Source organism: Myiozetetes cayanensis, unplaced genomic scaffold (assembly GCF_022539395.1).
Source record: "Myiozetetes cayanensis isolate MyiCay16 unplaced genomic scaffold, myiCay2020 scf1, whole genome shotgun sequence".
In the NCBI taxonomy this organism is placed as follows: Eukaryota; Metazoa; Chordata; class Aves; order Passeriformes; family Tyrannidae; genus Myiozetetes; species Myiozetetes cayanensis.
This window is the reverse complement of record NW_026086604.1, coordinates 95,955,095-95,978,374: the sequence shown is the minus strand read 5'-3', so window position 1 is coordinate 95,978,374 and position 23,280 is coordinate 95,955,095. Positions and strand designations below refer to the sequence as shown.

General features: G+C 40.1%; 1 protein-coding gene across 27 annotated transcripts in view; it reads right to left on the bottom strand.

The window, feature by feature from the left end:
• PDE1C (phosphodiesterase 1C) overlaps positions 1 to 23,280 on the bottom strand; it is a 255,121-nt gene that overhangs the window by 207,257 nt on the left and 24,584 nt on the right. For 22 of the 27 annotated variants that reach the window (XR_007630066.1, XR_007630065.1, XM_050325086.1 and 19 more), the window contains 2 exons: positions 10,156 to 10,206; positions 2,318 to 2,489 (listed from right to left, as the gene is read on the bottom strand). The exons of 2 other annotated variants lie outside the window; for them this stretch is intronic. Coding sequence is in view for 22 of the 25 variants with exons in the window: in XM_050325086.1 (XP_050181043.1) it covers positions 2,318 to 2,489; positions 10,156 to 10,206 (223 nt within the window). In the remaining 3 variants the exon portion in view is untranslated. The remainder of the gene's footprint in view (positions 1 to 2,317; positions 2,490 to 10,155; positions 10,207 to 23,280) is intronic. 3 more of the 27 variants (XM_050325235.1, XM_050325055.1, XM_050325072.1) reach the window with 1 other exon arrangement.

The following is a 23,280-nucleotide window of genomic DNA, read 5'->3' as shown; positions in this document are numbered from 1 at the left end:
CAGGTTGGAAGAATACGCCAGGTGGCTACCAGCTGTTTTCAGTGTGATTTGCCTGAAAGCTCAGCTGGTCTTTCCCATTAGGTGACACTCCATGAGAGTCACTTCATATCAAGAATATACCATATAACCCGTGACAGGAGAGGAGGGGGTCACCTTAGAGGTGTCTACCATTCTGTTAAGCTACTGATCAAGTCCAGATCTGTCTAAAAATTAATGGGAAGGCTGATATACATACATCAATTAACACTGGAAAGATATTTTCTTTTAACTATGCATGAAAGGGATAATATTGCCACATACTGCCCTAACAGCAGTGAATCAGTTGCAGTAAGGGAATCGCTGCATTTTACAGTTTGTTGCAGTCACGTTCAGAAACAAGGCCTGGTTCTTCTCTCTGTAAAATTAGTTCATCTAAGCCCAACATTGCTCCCATCCCTACCTCAAGATTCAGCCACCAAATTCCTAATTAAGATATGCTAGACAGGACAACTTGCAAAGCACATTTCATTCCTCAAAAGGCACCAGAGTAGCAATATCTTCCCCTAATGTCTAGTAAATACAAAGCAAGGAAAGCCCATGCTTACCAGGCAATCACTGGCACTCAGATACAAGTCAGACTCTGTCAAGGAATCACTTGAAGGTCATGACACACAGAAGAGTCTGATGAATCAAACATGTAACCCATCATACAAGATCTGCTACTGTCTCCTAAACCCCAATTAGCACCACTCTTATCTTCCACTCCCTTATCTTCCACTCCTCTGCCAAGCTCTTAAGCACACAGAGGGCTTCCTTTCTTTGTAAAACTAGACATCTACTATTTATTTTGTATCAAAGATTTGTCTGGATCTGTAAAGCCCCCTGAAATGCCATATTGTACAGTAATTTCCATACTGATGAAATACAAAGGTTCTGTAATGTTTACAAAGCCTTTTAAACTCCATGAGTAAAACTGTTTTGCTAAATGACATTTTCCAACTTATCAGTCCTTATTATTATGCTATATATAAGCTCATTTCTTCCAAGAGTCACCCCTATTCGCATAATCAAATCATATAATTTGAAACGCTGAGACCTTGTCATATAAAATGTTTGAAACTATCTTGAAGATGGCAGTGTAAGGAATGCTGCTACCCAAAAATATTTATGAGAAGTAAAAGCTTTTGACTTAGATTTCTTGAAATTATATATTTTAAATATCAGAGACACAAAGTGTTTAAAAGCCATTAAAAACCACAGGTCACATAAAAGGAGGATTCAGGTTCTGAAATGCTTGTCCTGAATCATTTCAATGTGAATACTAAAGAATGAAAATCTACTATGAAATTACAGGAGTATTTCTATAGACTGACAAACTTACTTTATAGTAATATATTCTTCAACGTCAAGCAGTACAAACAAGATATCTGAAATTATTACCAAATATAATTACTTAATTACCTTCAAAATAATGATTATATGAACAGTGAAATAAGTTTCATAGACTGAAGTAAAATCAAAATCCCTGTCAGAGACATTTATCCAAAGCAAAAAACATTTTTTTAAACACGTGTGTTTAATACAAAAGAAAAGTAGAGCACAGTTTTTCAACAACCGGAAAAAAGCTCAAAAAACACTTTGAAAAATCAATTCTGCCACTTATTTTGCTTTTGCTGGGCACACCAATTTTCACACCTTAGTCAAATATCCAGTGCATGCATATGGCTTCTCTATTTTACCTCATTTTAAGAGAAAAAATTTCAGAAAACGTATCTCCAAGAAACATCTGACACTGTACATCCACATGATTAAATAAAAGAGTGGAAAACCCAGCAGTACAAGTATCACACACTTTACAACAACAACAATCACTTATTTGCAAGCCACTGGCCATAATCCTTCTCCTTAATATATTAATGCTAGACATCTCTTAAGATATTACATCAATAGGAAAAGCTTTAATTCTCCCTTGCATGAATAAAGCACATCATCTGACCTGAACTGAAACTATTCATTACTAAATCACTTTCAAATGAAACAATACTAACCTTCAAAGATATCTTCATATAATGAGCTGTCTTTGTTGACCATTTTGACTAGTTACAGACTTTCTATCTAGTCCATAATCTTTTAGGAAGGCTAATGAAGTCTAAGAAATGAAAGACAAGTCCAGTCAATATTATTTAAGGACTTCTTTTTACACTCTTGTTCAGTACAAAGATACACAGCATTGCAGAATCATTTAGCATCAATTTCTGCCACCAAACCCACGGTGCAGATTTAATCTTAAATAGATATGCTCTCAAGGACAAAGAAAATTAACTCATATCAATCAGACCTGAAAGATGTTTTCACCAGTGCCTCAGGACTGTCCACTGGTGGTAGTTCATCTGCTAAGATTTCATCAGGAGGTCTAGGGTCATTGATGATGGTTGGCTTTGGCCTTTCCTTGAAGTTGCTGGTCAACCCACCAACAGTGGTGTTCCACAAGCAGTTTTGTGACTTAGACCCTGAAAAAACAGAGCAAGAAGGAAAATAAATTCATAGGTTTATTGCCCAATCTGTCAGCAGTCTGGAAACCAAAGGTGGTCTGCTATCATTTTACCTTTGCAGAACCACAATTTGGAATTAAGCCTGGAAGCCTGAAAAAAAAGTTCTAAGTGGAAACATGGTGGGTGATATGGGGTGTATAATTTTCTCTCGATCTCCAAAGGCAGAATTTGTTGATTACATTTCCTAAATGAATACCTCTGTCTCATTCAAGCGATTCTGGTACCCAGTGTTCAGGTATTCCTTTAGCAAGTTTTTACTACTCTTCCTGTGCCAGTCCTTCTTTTTGGAAAGGTTTCTGCCCAGCCTGACAGATGATCTACTATTACTAACAAGTAGGCTCATGGTCTTAGATGTCAGTCTGAAACCTGAGAATTTTTGACAAGTTGGACAGTTGTTTGTGATTCATTTTGCAGTAGCAAAAATTCCTGGAGCCACCCATATTTTTTGTACTTCGTTAGCTATTGCCTCTGTCCCTCCATGGGCTTTATCATGAAACTATTTAACCACATTGATTAAATACTTCTTTGGCAGAATCAGTTTTGCCCCAATTTACCATATTCCATCATAATTTTGAGTTTGCATCCCACTTTTCCCACTGGCTCTTCTGTTGAGCAGTCCTTCTCATACATAGGCCTTATGTCTCTCAAATTTAGCTGTTCACTCTGGTCAACAGTCAAGAGCCACAGTCGTACATTGCATCAGAGGTCAAATGGCTGCAACCTCTACAGCTGCATCAGCTACAGCATTCCCTCTACCAGTTTCTGTAATGCCTCTAGTGTGGACTAGTCAATTTGTGCAGCTAACTGTACTGATTATAGGCAATTGCATATTTCCTCACCGTTAGATACTCTCTTCCCTGCTGATATGAAAAATTCCCATTCTTTCCATAATTTTCCTGCTTTGTGACATAGCCCAAAAGCATACTGAGATCCTGTATAGATATTCAGGTGTGCTGCACATGTGTCAAGGCTACTAGTTCTGCTCAGTGACCTTGTCCTTGCTGGGAGTGATTCTGCTTCTATTACTTGTCCCTGGCTTACCACAGCATACCCAGTCCATCAACGTCCTTGCAGGCAGTAGAATGAAATATTCACAAAAAGAACTAGATCTTGGTTACATGAGGGAACATTAGCTAACTCAGTCTGTGCTTTACTTGAAATATGCATCCCTTACAATTGTGATGTTTTTCATCACAGAATCTTTAAGGTTGGGAAAGACCATCAAGTCTGACCATTAATCTAGCACTGCCATGTACACCACAAAACCACGTCCCCAAGTGCCACATCTGTAAGTTTTTTGACCATTTCCAAGGATGGTGATTCCCCACTTCCCTAGGTAGCCTATTCCAATGGCTGATACTCTTTCTATGGAGAAATTTTCCCTACTGTTGATCTAAACATTCCCTGGCACAACTTGAGGCCAGTTTTGCTCATCCCATCCCTTGTTACCTGGGAGAAGAGACCAATTTCCACCTTCTTTCTGGTAGCTGTAGAGAGGGAGCGCTTAAGTCTCCTCTGAGACTTAAGACTCTCTGCAACTCTTCTTCAGACTAAACAATCCCAACTCCCTCAGTTGCTCCTCATAAGTCTTGTGCTCCATATCCTTCACTATCTTTATTGCTCTTCTTTGGCCATGCTCCAGAACCTCAATGACTTTCTTGTAGTGAGGGGCCCAAAACTGAAGACAGGATTCAAGATACAGCCTCAAATCATCAGGCAAAGTTATTATGCTTGCTGAATCCAATGTGTTACATGTTTTTAAGAATAAGTTAGTGGCCATTAGGAGTATTAGTTCATATCTATGTGCCCATTGTGTCCACAGAGCTTGGGTTGCATACTGTCCCAACATTATTTCCACCTCATGTGGGACATGGACTGTTACAGCATAATCCAGGGTAAGGGGATAAACTTTTCTCCAATATTGTTGTTGTTGCTGTCACTGATTTAATACAGGCTAGTGATCCCACTGTAAGTGGATCTAGTTGAATTGAATAATATACAGCTGGTTTATGGTGAGGTCCTAATTTCTGCATTATTACCCTGCTGGCTATGCCTTTACATTCATGAACACACAGAATGATAAATTTTTGTATAACCTAGGAACATGAGAGCAGGAGCAGATGCCAAAGCTCCTTTCACTTGCTTTAAAAGCTTGCTCTCTCTCTGGGCCCCACATAAAAGGTTCTATCTCTTTGTTCTTGGTTGTCTAAGTCAGAGACTTAATCAGTTTGCCTAACTCAGGAATTCACAGCAACCCACAGCTCTAAAAAATCCTCATGCCTGTTTTTTCACTACCAGACGTAGGAGCTTAATTATAGACACTAGTCTTTCTGGGTCTGTCATTCATTGCCCCTTCCCAAAACAAAGGCATTGTAACTCTCTTTTGACACATATGAGACTCGGTAGAAGTGCATGGTGACCCTTCTTTGCTAGGGCAATACATAAATGTATAGCATCTAGTATACAAGCATTCTCACCCCTATTTGCCAATAACAAATCATCACATATTGCCCAACAACCAATAGTGTTACACCTTAATTATAGTGCAGTAAGTGCCAAAATTCTCTGCACATTAAACAGGCCTCTACCTCTTGTAAAGCACAACAGAACCCAATAGCAAGAGTATTTTCCTTTCCTTTTCACTGAAAGGTCAATACAAAACATTAGGCAATAGATGCTCAGGCACTACTCTTAGCATGTCATCCTCCTGGAAGCAAATGAAACAGTGTCTTCCAGGTCAACATAAATAACACTATTTTGAAAAGTAAAAAGGTCTCCTGCTGCTCTGACCATGCCACTAAACTAGATCACAGGTGATGCCCTCCATTTAGGAATAGATCTAATGAAATCTCCTTGAGAGTAACTACAACAGTTCTCATTATTCTGGAGGAAATATTCAAATTTATCTGTGTGTTTATCGTTCTCTTACCTAATACAAATGTACATGTAGAAAAATGTGCTTTTATAAATATTTTCAAAAAGTATACATAAAATATTATCATAAGCAAGTACTAGTCCACAGAAAATCTCATACAAAAAATAATGCTGTGTTTCAGTTGATGTGCACCTTCTGAAGAACCTGCTCTTGGCATGGTATTTTAACTTTACATCCCAACAATCAAATCAAATAGTTACATCTAAATCTGAATTCACATAAGTTTTCCAGAAAAAAAAAAAAAAAAAAAGGACACAGCACACATTTTGAAGATGAGTAAACCTCAACAAGCAGGTATCCTGGAATCATCCCTTTTGAATAGGATCCTTGTGCACACACTAGGAACACATATAAGTGAGCAACCACCTATAAAGAACTGGTAAAAAGTACTATCTGCTTTGCCATTGACTAGGAAATACAGTGAAATGCCTATATTGAAATAATAAAAAAGAGGAGCTGTTTTAATTGAAAAACTGTGAAAGACAAGCTGCTTTCACTGAAAACTGTAAAAGGCAAGTTGCTCTAATTGAACAAATTACAAGAGTCATCACTTTAATTGACAAGTGTTTAACACATGTTGCTCCAATTAAACACCTGTTCTCTAATTCAAAAACCATTAATGACAAGGTGCTTTAGTTTAAAAGCTGTTAAAGACAAGTGTCCTGAACTAAGGAAGAGTGAATCTAATTTAAAAACTGCTACATGGTAAGGGCTTCAGATAACCGCACCCTCCCACATAAGGTATGCAGTAATGGACCAGCCAATGGGCATTGAAAGCATACTGTTGGTTTTAATTAACACAGTGTTAAGCACGTTTCCATCAGAAATTAATTATGTGAGTTAAAAAGGCATATAAGCAAATTTCACAAAAATTCTTAATTTTACTTGAAAGGATAAGCTTTCCACTCAGTATGGGGAAATCTAAAGGATGTAAGAACTTTAAATTATCTGACCATGCAGGCTACCTGTGATAATACTTAAACTGTTGTGATTTCCTATAACATGTTGAGACGACCATTTCTTTTGCTAAAATATGGCACAATCAGCACAGTTGAATGCTGAAGTTTACCTGTGAACAAAGAAAAATAAGTTGCCATTCAGCTGCATGCAGCACACTCAGGACAGCAGGGCACCAGCGCTTTTAGAAAAAAAGCTGCTCTGGACTAGTAAAATCCCATTTTGTTGAAAAGAGGTTCTCTAAAACTACTTTTATAACTTTCATGTTTTCCCTGCAATTATTCCAAGGAATCTGTTTCCCAAACCCCACCACCTTTTTCCCTGTTTCCTCAACTCTGCTCTTTGTTTTATTTCACAAGTGACCTCCAGTTTGTCAACCACTGGACAGCTACATGGTTCAGAAAAAACACATACTAACCCTTTTCTGCAATTATTATGTTAGGGAAACTTCCCTATCCAACCATCTGGGAGCCACTCTGGCAGTCTCACTCGCACCATCTGAGCTGGGACCCTTACAGTCTATGCGCCCTATGTGCCCAATAGTCTGCAGTCTTCCTTTTGAGTCATCAGCTCTTGCTGTGTCTCTGAGTGGTCAGTCATCTGGCTAGCACCAGGATCTGTGCCAGGTCATGGCTCGCTGCCTGGGCTCCTGCTAATTTTTGCCATCCAGGGTGCAATCTGCAGCTTGTACTGCAGCTGCTCAACGAGCTAGCTGCACTAGATGTAGTCCTCAACAATACTGATTTCAAATCCTTGTGGATAAGTTTAAACATTTGCAAAAATGCTTTTTCCTCATTGTATTGTCTCCTGTGAAAGATGATTATAGCTAGAGGCAAAAGTAAAATAGGTTTGGGTGTTATAATTTTAAAAGCAGAACTGTGCTTAAAGAATATGTGTGTAAGCGTTCAAATACTTCCATATAGCCTGCAAATATTATTACAATGCAAGTCTAGCTGGAGCACTGATAACCTCAAACCTGCCATTCCCACTGTCTCACTTAACACCACCAGCAACCTTTCCTTCTTCTTTGTTCCTTAGTTAAAGGGGGAAACAGTTAAATACTCCATAGACCTATGGATAATAATCAGGATGGAGAAGGTTCATTTGTGTTTTGGTATTGTATCCTGTGTGATTGTGTGCAGAGAAAGCTAGATCAGGTAAACAAGGTCAGTCTAAATGGGTATGGCTTGTTAAACACTGATCTGATTTGATCCCACTGAAGTTTCCGAAAGCTTCATGGTTGACTTCAAACAGGCAGCTGTCTCAGAGCAACGTAAATCCTGCTCTTTTTTGTGATGATGAAGGTCATAATTGCAGTTGAATTTAGCATTTGAGTGAGTGTGAAAAGTACAATCGAAAAGGATATCCAGGCTCTGGTTTCTGACTCAAATACAAGGATAATGACAATAATCCTTTATAACTTTAGTTATTCTTCAATTCTTGTCCTCAGAAGCTGCAGATTTTTCTGCCATTCAGTCAGGATGTTTTTGAATTCTTGATCTGAACTTCACTGTTTGGTTAGTGAAACATTATATGATAGAGTACGTTATAGTACTCTCAGCATAAATTTCTATATCATCCATTTAACTCATGTTAGCACAGCACATGCCTAGACATTTCCCTTCTTTTCACAGCACAACTCCCCTTATAATTTTCCTTTCTATTCCGACAGAGTTGTCACCTTATATTGCTCATGACCACAAAGTCATGATACCCTATGAGAAGCTAGCTAGATCATTAAATCCTCAACCTGACTCTCAGATCACTAAATTTAAATCCTAAAAATGAAGGTCCAGTTTAGACTTCAGAATTATCTCCCTTCGTTCCTATATTATGCCTCGGTGACTATTTCCCAGGCAGGCTTTTCTGTACTTCTTTGCATTATGTTTCTGTTACTGTCAAATAGCCTGAAGCCTTGATTTCATCTCTCCACAATCTCATACAGCACTGAGTCATACAGTGAGGACTTATAAGGACATCTCTTCTGCTTTCATTCAGCTGATAGCCATCTACTCCTTTATTCTTTTTAATGTAACATTAGGCACCCCTAACTCTGCAATTAAGGCTTGACTGCCTTGTTGAGAGCCAAGATTAAAGCAGGAACAGAACCCAGTTTTTCTTGGGTCTCAGACCTTCACCCTATACACATTCACCAACAGTCAAGTTCTTATGAATGTCAGAATCAGAACTGAAATGCCAGCTCTGTTTCAGATGTCGTGATATTGCATTTGACCTACTTGTCAGGCAATATTGCAGCATAAAGTCTTTGTGTCATGGTTTGGGAATGGTATTCTCCAATTCTATGCTCCCACTAAAACCACACTGCCACTTGCTCCCCCCTTGATCCCTTCCCCTCAACAGGTGGCTGGAGAGGAGAATTGGAGGCACAAAAGGCAAAGATGACAGGTTGAGATAAGAACAGTTCACTGGAAACAGCAATGAGACAAGAAAACAAAGAGTAACAGCAACAATATTAATAACAAAAGTGGAAAAAAAAGAGAGAGTGATTCACATGCCAAAATGCTCCCTGTAGAGCTCAGGATCTGTATGCAACCTGAAGAGAGCCCTTCCTTCTGGAAAGAGACTGCCTTTCCCCCACCCCCAGCAATGACTTGAGGTGGTACAGAATGACCTTGGGGTCCTAGCCATGCCCTCTCCTGATTACTGCAAAAAAATTAACCCTGTTCTGGCTGGAACCTGGCCTTGTAACCCAATATCCAGGAATAAGCAGTACTTGGGCAGAATCTTCCAGCTGTATACCTCGTATATTTTCAGTGTTGAATCAGTCGCAACTGATTAATAGCCTTTATAAGTTTTCCTATCTACAACATGAAGGAAAATCCTAAATCAGGAATAAGTGATGCCAGTACAGTTCTCTCTGAGTTATGTTCAATCCACACCATCACTTTGTAACATTCAACAGATATCATAGCCACAGAAGTTCCTTCTATATTATACACCTTAGCTATCTACTTACGTGAGGTATGGCATGCTCCGAAGGCCATCCTGTAACTGTGTGAAATACTGAACCCTAGAGGTAAAATTATTTTGCTGGTTTGATCTGCAGTGCCCATGATGATGGTAAATGCCCCCCTCCTTTTAATCACGAGAAGGGGATTTTTCCACTGCTAAGTGATCATAAATCACCATGAAACTTGTATTATAAATGGGATGTCTTATCTTCATGCTCATTTCTACATATTTATCATGTGTTTCTAATAATTCATTTGGTCACAGTCATGGTCAGTTAGTGCTACATTACTAGATGCATCCCATGGTTTTGTTCAAACCTAGGTCCATTATTTCAAAACCCAAGCCATATCTTTAGTTCTTAATCTTCTTGTGTGAAGCCAAGAGTGTTGAAGGAGATATCAGTAAACTTCAATAACATTTTTCATATCCTATTTCTACGATTTGACAAATTTGACAAATCTCTTCATCATCACTGTGGTGAACTTCAGGTGGCTTTGCGAAACGTAAAACTTTTTGTGCTTGAAACAATAGTAAGGCCACAAAGCCTTCAATTTGTTTAAATTTGCATCAACTATTCAATAAAACTGAATTTCTGTAAGCGATTTTTCCAATTAAGTACTATGGTCCCTCAGTTTAGTACATTAGTACATTAGTTTCATTTAGTAAATGAAATTTAGTAAAAGGGCAGACATAATATGAGATTAAAAGGTTTATTAGATGCGTTTATTTCAACCAGTTAAAAACGAAAAAACTACTTACGGGCAAATAGTGAATGTGGTTGTGCGTGTTTGACACCTGTCTCATTTGCAACTGAAAGGAAAAATTACAGAGAAATAAAAAGCATTAAATTTAAATGTTATATTAATATTAATGATAATACAATTTTTTATGCATCTGTAAGAGAGAACACTGTTCACAGTAACACTAGTTGCATTAGTGAGTACAGTAAGAAAAAAGTAAAATTAATCCATCTATGTAAATTAAATGTCCCAGTAATTTTGTAAGCCCAGAGGATGATTTAGTAGCAAACTGAATGAAATTAAAGGATCTGTGCAAAGGAATCCTCTGACATTTGGAACTGCATGTAGATATCACCTAGGATAAAAACTGCGCAAATCCTGCTTTTTTTTCCTGCCTTAGATTCATACTGGCATAGATCAACATTTCTGTGACCCAGCCGGTACACAGTTAGTCAAGAGCATAAACGATTGTGTGGGATTCCCACAATATTAACTATAGCTGAAAAAGAGGAAAGTTTTCTAGGAGGGGAATTACCATCCACTCAGGACTTTTTTTTTTTTTCCTAGAGCTAGAAGAATCATAAGGAAGAGCATTGATAAGCATATTATAAGATCACAGAGAAACCTTGCCAATTCTTTGCTTTCTTTTAAAATGCTGTTTTCTATATACAAGACAAACCAAGCTAAGAAATCTCATAAAAGGATGCAAACTACGACAAGAACAGAGACTCACAGGTTCCTAGCAAGGAATGTCAACTAAACTATAATGGGCTTCCTGAAGTCAGAAAAGACTTCGATGAAATTTAATTCTTATGTCAAGGCTTAAGGTTGTCAGTTTAAGCTTGGCTTTATTTAAGGCCCATATCCAGTGTCACTGAAGCTTTCTTATTTCCTCCTCAATCTCTACCTGCTGATTAAGATGGCTCTAGCACTCACTTTAGTGAACAGAGGAGCTTTTAATAAATCACTGCCTCATTTTGCCCCATTAACCAGCAGACAGTGTCCTTATGACACTGAGTGCCTCTGTATTATCCTGAGAAACTCACCAGGTTGGCTGGAGCAAAGGCCCTGAGATCTTTCAAGTCCTGCAAGATGCCCTTCCTTGGCTTAAGTCTGTCACAGAAACTGAAGCACAAACCACAACCAAATAAGATCTCCTGGGACATTGTGTGCAAACATTGGAGTGATTGTACAGAGTTATGCAGGTCCAGAGTAGTTCATAGTTTCAAAGTCAAAACTGGCTCTGCTTCAGGTGATGACATGGTGAAGCGTAAGAGTACACATCCTTTTGGAAGAATTTGTAACAAAGAGTTAGGACTTGTTTTCACTTAGGAAGTCTTTCCTGCCTAAGAGCATTTTTCTCAAAAATAGTTCAATGTTTTTCTTTCCCTTCTCATTTTGCATCCCAGAGAAAGCCACAGGCTCTCTCTTTCCCTGGAATACATAAACAGATGTTGCAGGCAGGTACAGCAGAGAGGGCCTGGAGGAGAAGATAACGGGCGTGCGAGAGAACGGGAGGTGTGTTTTCCTGAGGTCCAGTGCTTTCACAGCTGGTGCAGGATTTCTTTGTACATTTTTACTGTTCTCGACTTCAGAATATTCTTTCCGCTGCCTTGGCGTTTTTGGGGGTACCTGTGGTTATCTTACCACACAGAGAGGCAGCAGCATCCTCCATGGGGCTGGTATCAAAACAGCTGGATCCAGTGACATCAAGAAGCACGCCTGAAAATACTGCTATAGCCAATATGTACAGGTCAAGCGGACAGGCTTTGTCTTTAACTCAGAGACAACAGCTTGCAGGGGGTAGGCTAAGAGATTGTCTGCCAGCCTGGTCACTTCTGGTGTCCTACGTGTCTCTATCGCAGCAGAGACCGGGCAAATTCCTAATATGCACTGATATCTAAATTGGAGCATCAATGAACTGTTATATTAATGAGGAAAGGATCTGCTAAGGGTCTTTTAACTATGCTATTATTTGCTTTAGAGAAGTTCCTCTACTTTCTTGGCAGATGGCACTCTCTGGTCACCAGGGGCTTCAGATGCATGGGTCTCTGTGGGAACAAGTTACAACAGCAGCACCTGCATTCAGTTAATTAGAATCAAAAGGGAGTGTTGTGGCCTTGGAGCTGAGGAGTGTGTGAATCAAAACATTGAGTTTGCAAAACATCTTGGGAATTCTAGTTAACTGAATGACAACACCAGGTGCTGTTTACCAAGAGAACCTTAATAAAAGCAGAATGCAGAAAGAGCTCTGCAGAAAATCCCACTGAATCATGGTGTGTTCAGCCTCATTTCTTCAGTGCCCATATTTGCCATAGGTCTCAACTTCATGCCGTCTTGCAACAAGACAAGTCCACCCAGCATCTGTGGTTGGGCAGCTCAGTTCCCAAATTCACGGCATCCAACACAACAAGTGTCATTAACGCTCTAAAATAAAATAAAATAAAATAATAATTTAAAAAAAAAAAAGTTTTTCTGTTCCAGGCTGCGTAAGTTTGTTTTCAATCGGCAGAGCTTTCCAATGTCATCAAATGGTGTCACATACAGAGTAATGTTCTTTCATCTGGAATACAGCCATGCAAAGCAAAATGCAGGTAGTATAGCAAAGCAACGAGCAGGACAGAAAGCACATCCTCCAGCTCTTCAAGTTTACAGAATAAATGGCTCTGGTCACACAAGCTCTAGGCTGCTCTCATTTCCAACCTCTGCCATGTCAGTCTTCAGAGTATGAACAGCACAAACCCTTTGCCTCCCTTGCCATACACACATACTTATTCCTCTTGGCACACAAGTCACCTGCAGCATGTGATGGGTCCATAATTGTTTGCTAAGAGCCTGAGAATGGCTACCAGAAAAGCTGTGAATCAGATGACAGAAGAATAACTACATAAATATATAGAACTTCTCCACAGCAAGAAAAGTAGAGAAGATCTTCTGGCTTTGGTATATGACTTTTTTTCCTTTTTTCTTAACCTCGAAGCGTCAGGCTGATTTTCTACATTTATAGCTGTCTTGGTTCTGGCCAGGACAGGGTTAATTTTTTCCAGTACCCAGGAAGGGACAAGGCTGGGACATGGAGATTATTTTATACCACCTCACGTCATTATCAGGAGTGGGGGAAAGGAACTCTTTTTCCAGGGAGAAGGGCATCCTCCTAATTGAATCACAGAATCAACCAGGTTGGAAAAGACCTCTGAGATCATCAAGTCCAACCCATGACCCTATCAACTAGACCATGGCACTCAGTGCCACATCCAGTCTCTTCTTAAATACCTCCAGGGATGGTGGATCCACCACCTCCTTGGGCAGCCCATTCCAGTGTCTGGTCACTTTCTCTGTAAAGAATTTCTCTCTAATGCCTAACCTAAACCTCCCCTGGCACAGCTTAAGACTGTGCCCTCTTGTCCTACTGTTGGTTGTCTGGGAGAAGAGACCGACCCACACCTCACTCCAACCTCCTCTCAGGTACTTGTATAGAGCAATAAGGTCTCCCATGAGTCTCCTCTTCTCCAGGCTAAACAACCCCAGCTCCCTCAGCCTCTCCTCATAGGTCCTGTGATCCCAGTCCCTTCCCCAGCCTTGTTGCCCTTCTTTGGACACTCTCCAGCACTTCAGTGTCCTTCCAAACCTGAGGGGCCCAGAACTGGACACAGTACTCAAGGTGTGGCCTAATGAGTGCTGAGTACAGGGGAAGAATCACTTCCCTGAGCTTGCTGGCCACACTGTTCCTGATATAGACCAGGATGCCATTGGCCTTCTTGGCCACCTGGGCACACTGCTGTCTCATGTTCAGTGTCCTGTTGATTAGAATCCCCAGGTCCCTCTCCACCAGGTCCCTCTCCAGCCACTCTGTCCCCAGCCCCACAGCGCTGCAGGGGCTTGTTGTGGCCAAAGTGCAGGACACGGCACTTGGTCTTGTTAAACATCATACCACTGGATTCCGCTGGTTCTCTTCTCTCAGGCCATGGCAGAAACCAATCTGACAGCTCAGAGACCACTCCTCATAGCAGACCCCTCTCTGCACCACAGTGAACATCCCTGAGACCCTGCAGCAAGGAGGACAAGAGGTTTGATCTGTCTGGGCACAAACCCATTTTCTGAAGCACAAGGGGGCTGATTTTGGCAACTGCAGCTTGGAGGAAAGCCAAAGCCAACCATAGGTATGGATGGATGGTGCCAACAGACCACCATGGAAATTGCACTGGCTTTGAAAAACAAGTTAGAGGAGGTCACCACTGGTGTGGTGGAAAAGTCGGTCATTTTCAGACCTTGAACATTTGGATCAACACTCAAAGGACATCAGTTCACAAGGAACTTGTTCACTTGAATGTCTGATTTATGAAATCTAACCTGGTATGTAAGGCTCAGATTGAATCCCATCCCAGCCTTTAAGACACCTGTTTTACCCATGCTCTTATGCTTCATGAAATGAGCTTGCATAACTGTTACCAACCACAAATCAGCACCAATTTCTTTGATAAAATAACCTGCTGTGATGTCTGAGCAATCACAGTTAAATTATACTAGCACTTACATAGAGTTGTATAAAAATATTCATGTAAAATGAATATTCAGAAAAAAATAGAGTTTCTTAATGTAAAAATTAAATTAATACACATCAGTAAGAAACAATTCAATACACTTTTCCAGGGAAAAATATTGTAAAGACTGTACATTAGTATAAATAAATAGGCAAAACCTTTCAGACTCTGGAGAAAGATTCAGAAGTGTTTCTTTAGAAGTGGGTTTTCATCCACTTTTACTTAAGTCAACTAGCGAAAAGATCTGGATAAAGCAGTTCCTTCTCCCACCTTACTTTGACCCCTCACTGAGTGCTTAGCACTGTTCCCAAAGAGTTTCCGCTGGAACTGGATTAATGGTCAGATGATATCACTGTTTTTAAACTTAAGCTCCCAGTCTCTCCTGTCATTTCTACATGCATAGAATCATAGAAAATAGTTTGGAAGGGACCCAAAAGATCATCTAGTTCCAGCCCCCTGCTGTGGACAGGGACACCTTGCACTAGACCAAGTTGCTCAGAACTCCATCCAACCTGGTCTTGAACAGCTTCTCTGGGCAACCTGCAAGTTTCAATGCCTTACCATACACACAGTAAAGAATTTCTTCCTAATATCTAATCTAAACCTAGTTCTTTCAGTTTGAAACTATCACCGCTTGTCCTGTCACTACGTGCTCTTGTACATAGTCTTGCTCCATCTTCTAGGCTCCCTTCAGGTATTGGAAGGCCATAATTAAGTCATTCCAAAGCCTTCTCTTTTCCAAGTTGAACAATCCCACCTTTTCCCTTACTAATAATGAATAATCATGTAACATAATAATGCATAATCAGAAGTCACTATCAGGTCCATCAATAAACTAAACATAGCACAGACTCACAGAAGTATAGAGATGACTATCACAACATCTGCCTTGATATTAGTGGGATCAGCACTGTAAAAATACCTGCAGTTAGCAAATATTTGCATTGCATTTATTAACATTTTCATTCTAGTACACACTTTATTGTGGTAGGAAGAAAATTGCAAGGAAGACTACTTCTGCTGCTATATCAATGCCTTATATTATTGTGCACTAATCCTGTCTTAGACTTGCTGATTGTGGGGAAAAAAATATGGCTGTAAAAGGCTTGCAGCATTGGGTCAAAAAATGCTACAATCCTTATAACAAATTCTTGAAATAACATAAACTCACTATACTGCTCTGAGTCTACACAAAAACATATTCACCATGGCCAGACCATGGCTCTATGCTGTGCCTTGCTAATTCAACAGCAAGGGAGAAACAGTAGTCCTCAAATATTGCAGTAAAGATGAGGTCAAGGCTACAGAGACTTGTTAAACTGGGCATAAGAAAAAGACTGTACCTTCCTGAGCCTCAAGAGAATTTCTATAAATCTTAAATATTTCTGCACTTACTTGAGGAGATAACTTTACAGCAACTACTAACAGAATTTTCAAATAGGTTTTAGAGTAAGAAAGGACTTTAGTAAATTTCTCTCCCTTATATGCAGCCTCTAGAAAGTATGCTTGAGAATCAGGAAAAGTGGAGTGAGGAAAAGGAGAGGTCAATATCATTGTTCACAATAGTGGCTTTCATTTGTCCAGATCAAGACTGGCACAGTGTCAGCAGAGGTGTGGAACAGATCTGAAAGCCTTAGGTATTTTGGACAAGTAGGTAATACTGTGGGACATAAACCAGAAGATGGTGTTCATCTTTTTTTCACAACACAATAAAAAGTGAAGTTTTTAACTTCAATCAAACTCACCAGACTGAAAAGATCTCCATTCTACACAAGCAAACATGCAAATCTATTGTTCCGAAGCCCATCGTTGAAGACTTCTGTCATAGTTTATTTTCTCCCACAAGTCTTCTCAATTCAGCAGATTTCACTTCAGTGAAAACCAAAACATAAAGATGACATTTATTGAAGATAGGCAGGACCATATGAATTCTACTGTGGCACTGCAGACAAATTTAAACATCAACCTTACTCATGAATTTACATTCAGTTGAGTGACAGCAGAAATGCCTCTGAGGTGTGGGAACAATAAAGAGAAAATTCTACTTTCACTTTCACCTAAGAATAAGCTTGCAGAAGTGGGAAGGCTGCTGAAAACAAAGGGGCTGTGTGGGAGTCAGAGAAAGTGTAATCCACTTTCCATCACCTAGAAAAAGAGCATCATTTCTACCTCAAAGTCACACTCACCTGTAGCACTACTGCTTCTGAATTTTGGTCCCACTAATTTGCAATTTTCTGCATGTCAATAAGCCAGCTCTATTCATAGGGAAAAGTGGCATTACTGCTGAGCACTTAGATCAGGATTGAGCCCATTTTTCTATCTTCTATCATATAAAAACAAAACCAATCCTCAAGATGAGAGAGAACCTGTTCAGTTTTATCACTCCACTGTCACCCTATGAGATTTTGTTTGTTTGAACATAAAACCAAAATATATTCTATGTGTATCCAGATTCAGGAGTACCTCCTTCAATACCACAAACTCGTTATGATCCCCCACTGAAACATACATCAACAGCTTGACATGTACCAGAGTGATCTTTGATTGAGTGACCTTTGATTTGAGTGAGCTGACAACCCCACATCTTGGTTGTCAGCTCATTAAGAAAAAAGATGCTGACACACTGTGGGCATCCAGTCTTAAACTCCTCAAAATTTCAATTATGTTCACATCTGGGTATTTCACGCCCTGACTCATTCTTTCCCAAGATAGATTTTAAAATGTTTATGTATTTTCATGGGTTCATAGTTGGTTACAACAATACAGATGCCAGAAAAGGCCACCAGAGACATCAAAGAAACATTCAGAAGCCCTATGTGAAATAATTTGTCTAGTCCTTTGCATATTACTTCTTAACACTCTTTCTCCAGGTCAAAGGGATTTTTCACATTGTCTGTCATGACATTGTAGGGATCCAGCTGGAGCAGCACATCCTGCACGATTTCAGGGTCAATTGGGAGTTGATGGGTTTCTCAGTCAAGGTCCTCCAGCTCAGGGCACTGAGACCCACCTGATCTGTCATCCATGTTGAAGACAGAGGCAAAGAAAGCATTGTCTCTGGTTATGTTTGTGAGGTGACCATCTTCATCCTGTAAGAGGCCAATGATATTTCTATACTGCCTATTGCCATTCATATATTTGAAAAAGCTCTTTTTTTTGTCTCCCACATTTCTGGTCAGCTTCAACTCCAATTGAGCTTTGTCCACACAAATTTCCTACCTTCCTCCTTCAAGGAGCATCCCTGAACTCTTCCCATGTCACTTGACTTTGCTTCCACTGGGTATACACCTTCCTTTCTTTGCCTTATCTCTAAGAGAAGATCCCTGTTCAGCAAAGGTGGCCTTCTGCCTCACCTGCTTGACCTCTGACATTTGGGAATTGCCTGCTCCTGTGGCCTTAGGAGGTGATGTTTGAAAAGTGACCAGTGATAGACCCCAGCACCTGGGAAAACATTTTTCCTTCCTTGCTAATTCCCTGAACAGCCTGAAGTCTGCTCTCCTCATGTCCAGAGTTAAGGGTTTTGCTGGCACTTTTCCTCCTTTCATGGATTTAAAACTCAGTCTCTCTTGGCCAAGACAGTCCTAGCCTTGCAAAGAGGCATCAGGTACTCATGTCAGCCTCTAACCTGAAAAGCTGCATCTACCATCAGCAGGTCTGACTGGCTGGAGACCTCTGACAGAGGCGGTTCAGTGACTTCTGCAGCTACAGGGGACTGAGCTTTACAGCATGTCAACACCATAACTGAAGAAGCTTTAATTAATACACTCATAAGACTGGGGTTGAAAGGATCTCTTTGCTCTTCCTTACCAGCTACTGAGTCTGTTTGCTCTAAGATGGTCAAAGAGGAGCCCTTCCTGCTTGCTCTGCCTGCCTAGACTGCCATCCCAACTGCCACACCATACTCCTGTTCGCTGCACCACCTAGAGCTGTTTAAATCTCCCTTGGATGCTCCCAGCACCACCCCCTCCTCGCCTGGTTGGTTTTCAAGGGCTTCTCTGGTCCTGACAGGGCTCTGGGGCTGCTCAGGTTCCTGAACTCGGGAGCCACCCTGGACACCTCAATCTCACGCCCAGACTCTCCCCCAGTCACCGCCACTGCTTGCTGCCTCACCGGCTGAGGTAAGTCCACCAGCCACTCATAGAGGATGCTGGTACAACTCTGCTAGTCCCCTCCAAAACTTCCAGCATGCCACTAGTCTGCAACATCCGTCAGCATTCCAGCACATGTTACATTTAATCGCCTTTGGTACATAAAGTCTGTCTTGTTGAAATGCACCAAGATATGCTACAGAAACAGTGGCAGAACCCCTGCATGGATCTGCTTTTCTCCAGATTTCACCTCCTCATTTACTGGTGAGGAACAAGAAGTTTGTGGGCTCACGTTTGAGAAAAACATTTTGAACATCCTATGCATTTGCCTTTCTGAGGTTTTAAAAGGTGGTAGCAATTTCAGGGGTTTCCCTCCTTCCCACTTGGTTTCTCTGCAAGGAGTATGCAGATTGTAAAGCTTTGCTCTGTCTGATACTCTAAATGCTGATGCTAATAGCTGTGAAGTTTTAGAGGTTATAAAACTCTTGAGGCAAGAAAAGTACTCTGAAAGGGTAAAGGTCAGGAAGTCTCAAATTATGTGAGTATACATTTCAAAGCATTTCAGAATATATGCTACTGGATTTTGCACTCACTCCCTTCTGCTCTCAGACTTGGGGTCTGAACTGAATAGAAAACCGAACTAAATAGAAAAAGGAGTTTGAGAGCTTAAACACTGTAAGAAATAAAATTGTTACATTGACTTACACCAACTCACAGTAAGTTTTGGGCTAGCAATCCAGATATCAGAGATCAATCTCTGAGCAAAATTAAGTATTGCAGAAATGGGAAGAAGTTTATTACGCCTGTCATTATCATGACCAACTTGTGCAACTGCACTCTGGTCAAACAGAAAAGTAATAGAGGACAATGACCAAACTTGAAATAACATTTTCACAGTTTTGGATATACCTTCTTTGCTTTGGAAAAGCATACTGGAACATAAAGCTTGAGAAACATAGTATCAGAACTCAGCTGTCAAAAGCAAAAATTATAGGATTTATGACTTACACTTTTGTAAGCACGGAAATTTCTTTTCTTCCTAGGACAAAATCAGCTGTATTTGTAATGCTAAAAACTACTGAAGTAGTCTGAAGCAACTCTGTACACAGCAGAGTAGTAGCAAACGGTTGTCAACCTTGAACTTCCTTTCAGTGAGTCCACTAGCAAATGTCTTGCTCTCTAAATAGAGAGGTGATTGCTGCAATGCATCTAAATACTAACTGTTTTGTCTGTGAGAGCATGGAAGAAAAGAGACAGCAACAGTCCTTGGTTTTCAGATAATGCCTATGAAAGCAAAAGAAGATCAAAATGTACTCCTTGTTGTAGTACCATTTTTTCCCTAAATTATACTTTGTAACTAGAAGAATGATATTTATACTTGACCCTTAGCAAAGTTAATAACAGATGTCAACTACTGACCACAGAAGCAACAACTGACCACAAAGCTGTCAAAATAAACACGTATCACACAACTGGATTCCTGGTTTCACCAACATTTAAAGTTAGCATTAGTGACCAAAAGAGGCAGTCCTATCCTTTCATCTTGCATTTATTTCCTAATCTGCACTGAGATGACACTGGAAGAAAAGTAAAGAGACTGATTTGATCTAGGATCAGTTCCTAGCTCTGGTGCTTTTCCCAGATGCAGTATCATCTGCAGTGGCTACGGGTGATGAGAATGTGGAAACATCGTAGATAGTTGAAGGGAAATGGCAAAACTACTTCTTCAATGGTACCAGTGCCTTGAAAAACCTTGAACTGCTCAGGAAACTGTGGTCTGACACTCACTCCTACCAGTAAAGAGGGAGGAAAAAAACAATACACAGAGTAAGGATCTCCACTGTCCCATTTCAAATTATCTCACTGACAAATATTCCTGTTAATACAACAGGTAAACTAGAGGAATGAGAGGGAGAGGTTTTAAATTTTTTTTTTTAAGCAACATTGCTGGTTGTTTTGAACCAGATGAAATCTCCTCCTGGTGTCCCATGAGGCACTTTAATTTGTAGATATTAAATATACAATTTTTATTGCTTTTCTGATGTTTTAACTATCTTCTTCAGATTTTATTTCCATTCAAGTACTGTATAATACTATTCTGTATTCTAGGTACTCACAAATCTTTGGCAACCACTGCTCCCCTCCCAAAAGAAACCAACATAAAAACCTTTGCTTAAAACAATCCTTTTACGAGAGGGGGGGAGGAGGGTGAAGGAAAAGAAAAAAAAATGAAGTGATTAAAAACAAGAAAAAAAAAGAATTCACTAAGCTGTGCACAGCTAAAGGAATGCTAGACCTGAAGTTCAGCCGCTGATATGGGTGAAGGTTGGGGTTTCCTGTTCACCAAAGGAACTCACTTTCAAAATAAATTAATCCATAACCATCACAGAGGAACAAACTGTCTTAGCCTCATGTACCTGCCAGTTCTGATACAACAGCTTGGTCATAAAACTGTTTGATGCAGCAAATCAAATGATTCTCTAGCCTGGTGGAAATGCACTTTATCAACAGGTAAAAGTGAGACAATAGTATCCTCACTCAGCCAAACATGTACTTCTATTACCAGAAATACAAGACTGATACAGACATTACTCTACATCAGTACTAAGATACAAAAGTAGTGACGCTTTGGGAGTACAAGTCTTACTATTAAAGGTCACTGAGATGTAAGTTCTTTAAGTACTTTTATCACACCTAAAAGTGGTCTCTGGAAAATTTATTCACAAAATATTTATTTTACAAGGCCATTGTTTTCAATAGGGACCAATTATACACCATTTCCTTTGCCCTTCTATTTCATTCTGCAATCCCAGGGGCACCCAGATTTAGCTTTATGGATGTGAGTGGTACTCCTGAGGACATTCCTCTGACGCCTGCTCTCCCTCCCTTCCTAGACAGGAAAGGACATCAGGCATTATCCAAGCCCAGAGGTGACCCAGAGCACACCTAGATAACACTCACAAGGAAGCATATTCCAGGAAGCCCACATCTTGTTCTTTGTTTCCCTTGGATAAGACTATAACTATTTACTAGCAGGTAATTTTTCCCATTACCCTTTCCGTACATGTCACTTCTAATATTTCCCCATGAAATTCAAAAAGCCAAGAGGACAAAAGAGTGAAACAAGGAACAAAATTAAATGTAAATGATACCTTTTTAAGTAACTTTTCTATTTGGATCTTCCTGAAGTGCTCCTTGAATGAGGCCCTAGAAATTCCTTTATTTCCCTAAAACATGAGCACTTCAGCTGCATGCTGACAGAAAGACAAGAGGCAGACAGACCTGCTAGGTCTTTCAATTACAGGAATCCTGTAGAGATTTTTTTGATTATTGCACGTGCCACTCAGTAGAGTGGATTCACAGCTGCTGAGGTAGCTCTGACTGAAATGCCCTGCATTTTACTGCTTTTTCATCTATCAACACGGGTAGGTTTGCACAAACAGTAGGCCTCAAAGAACTCATCCTCCTTGTTTGCCCATTCTGCAGGTAAGAAAAGAAGCATTACAACCTCTTTTTGAAAAGACTTCACCATAATGCCTCTCCTTAACTGTTCAGCAACTCAGTTTTAATCGTTAGAGAAACCTCCCTTCTTCTGTGCACTGTCTCAGGAATAGCTGAGGCTGCCCTGGTATCAAGCAGCTATTTTCACTTGACCTTTGTCACAGCCTTCCTGTTACTCATAAGGAAGACAGATACTCTGCACAAGCTTTGCCCATTTTCCATAATAATTTCAAAAGATTCTATAAGAGAAGGTTCAAAGTAGCTTCTAACTAGTTTTTGTCTCTAAATGTGATGCAAATGCACGGTGTCAACCCACCACAAGCTCCAACCCCTGCTCAAAGTAAGGCTACCAAAGCACATTGCTTGGATGAAAAAACATTTAAAGTTTTATTTCAACTACAATCCTATGCAGAGTGGCTCTAGAAATACTGCAAAAATGGTTTGCTTAATGGAAGTACACTGAGTTTCTAGCTTCTTTCATTCACGGTCACTCTGCAGGTGTTGCTGAGGATTATTCTCCCGTGTACACTTTGGCACCAGTGCATACAGTCTCTATATACTTTACAAGCAGAATGGGATCAGATATAATGGAGCTACTTTAGGATTCCATTCAGGAGTCCAAATGTCTGAGCAAGAAATCCTGCCCTGGAGCAATAAAGCATCCTGCACTGCATAACTTTAAACCTAGGATACGAAGAGACCCTCTGCTTTTGTGCCTGTTCTTCAAAGAGCAGGCCAAGGGCAAGGTAGAATTTGCCTCCTTCAACTCATGAAATCAAACCTGGTCTTTAATTAGCAAAACCTAATGCTGCTCTGGCTCTGGCTCATCAGCCAGATGGAACAGATAGGAAGAGTTTCTCAGAAAGAAAGATAACCTTAGTAAATAACCTTCTCATAATAGTCTACACAGCAAGTCAACCGTACTATACAGTAACACTACACCTCTTCATAAGCTGCTGGTGCAGATATTAGGTCTACCATCATGATCTCTTTTCTTTTAAGCTTCTCTGCTTT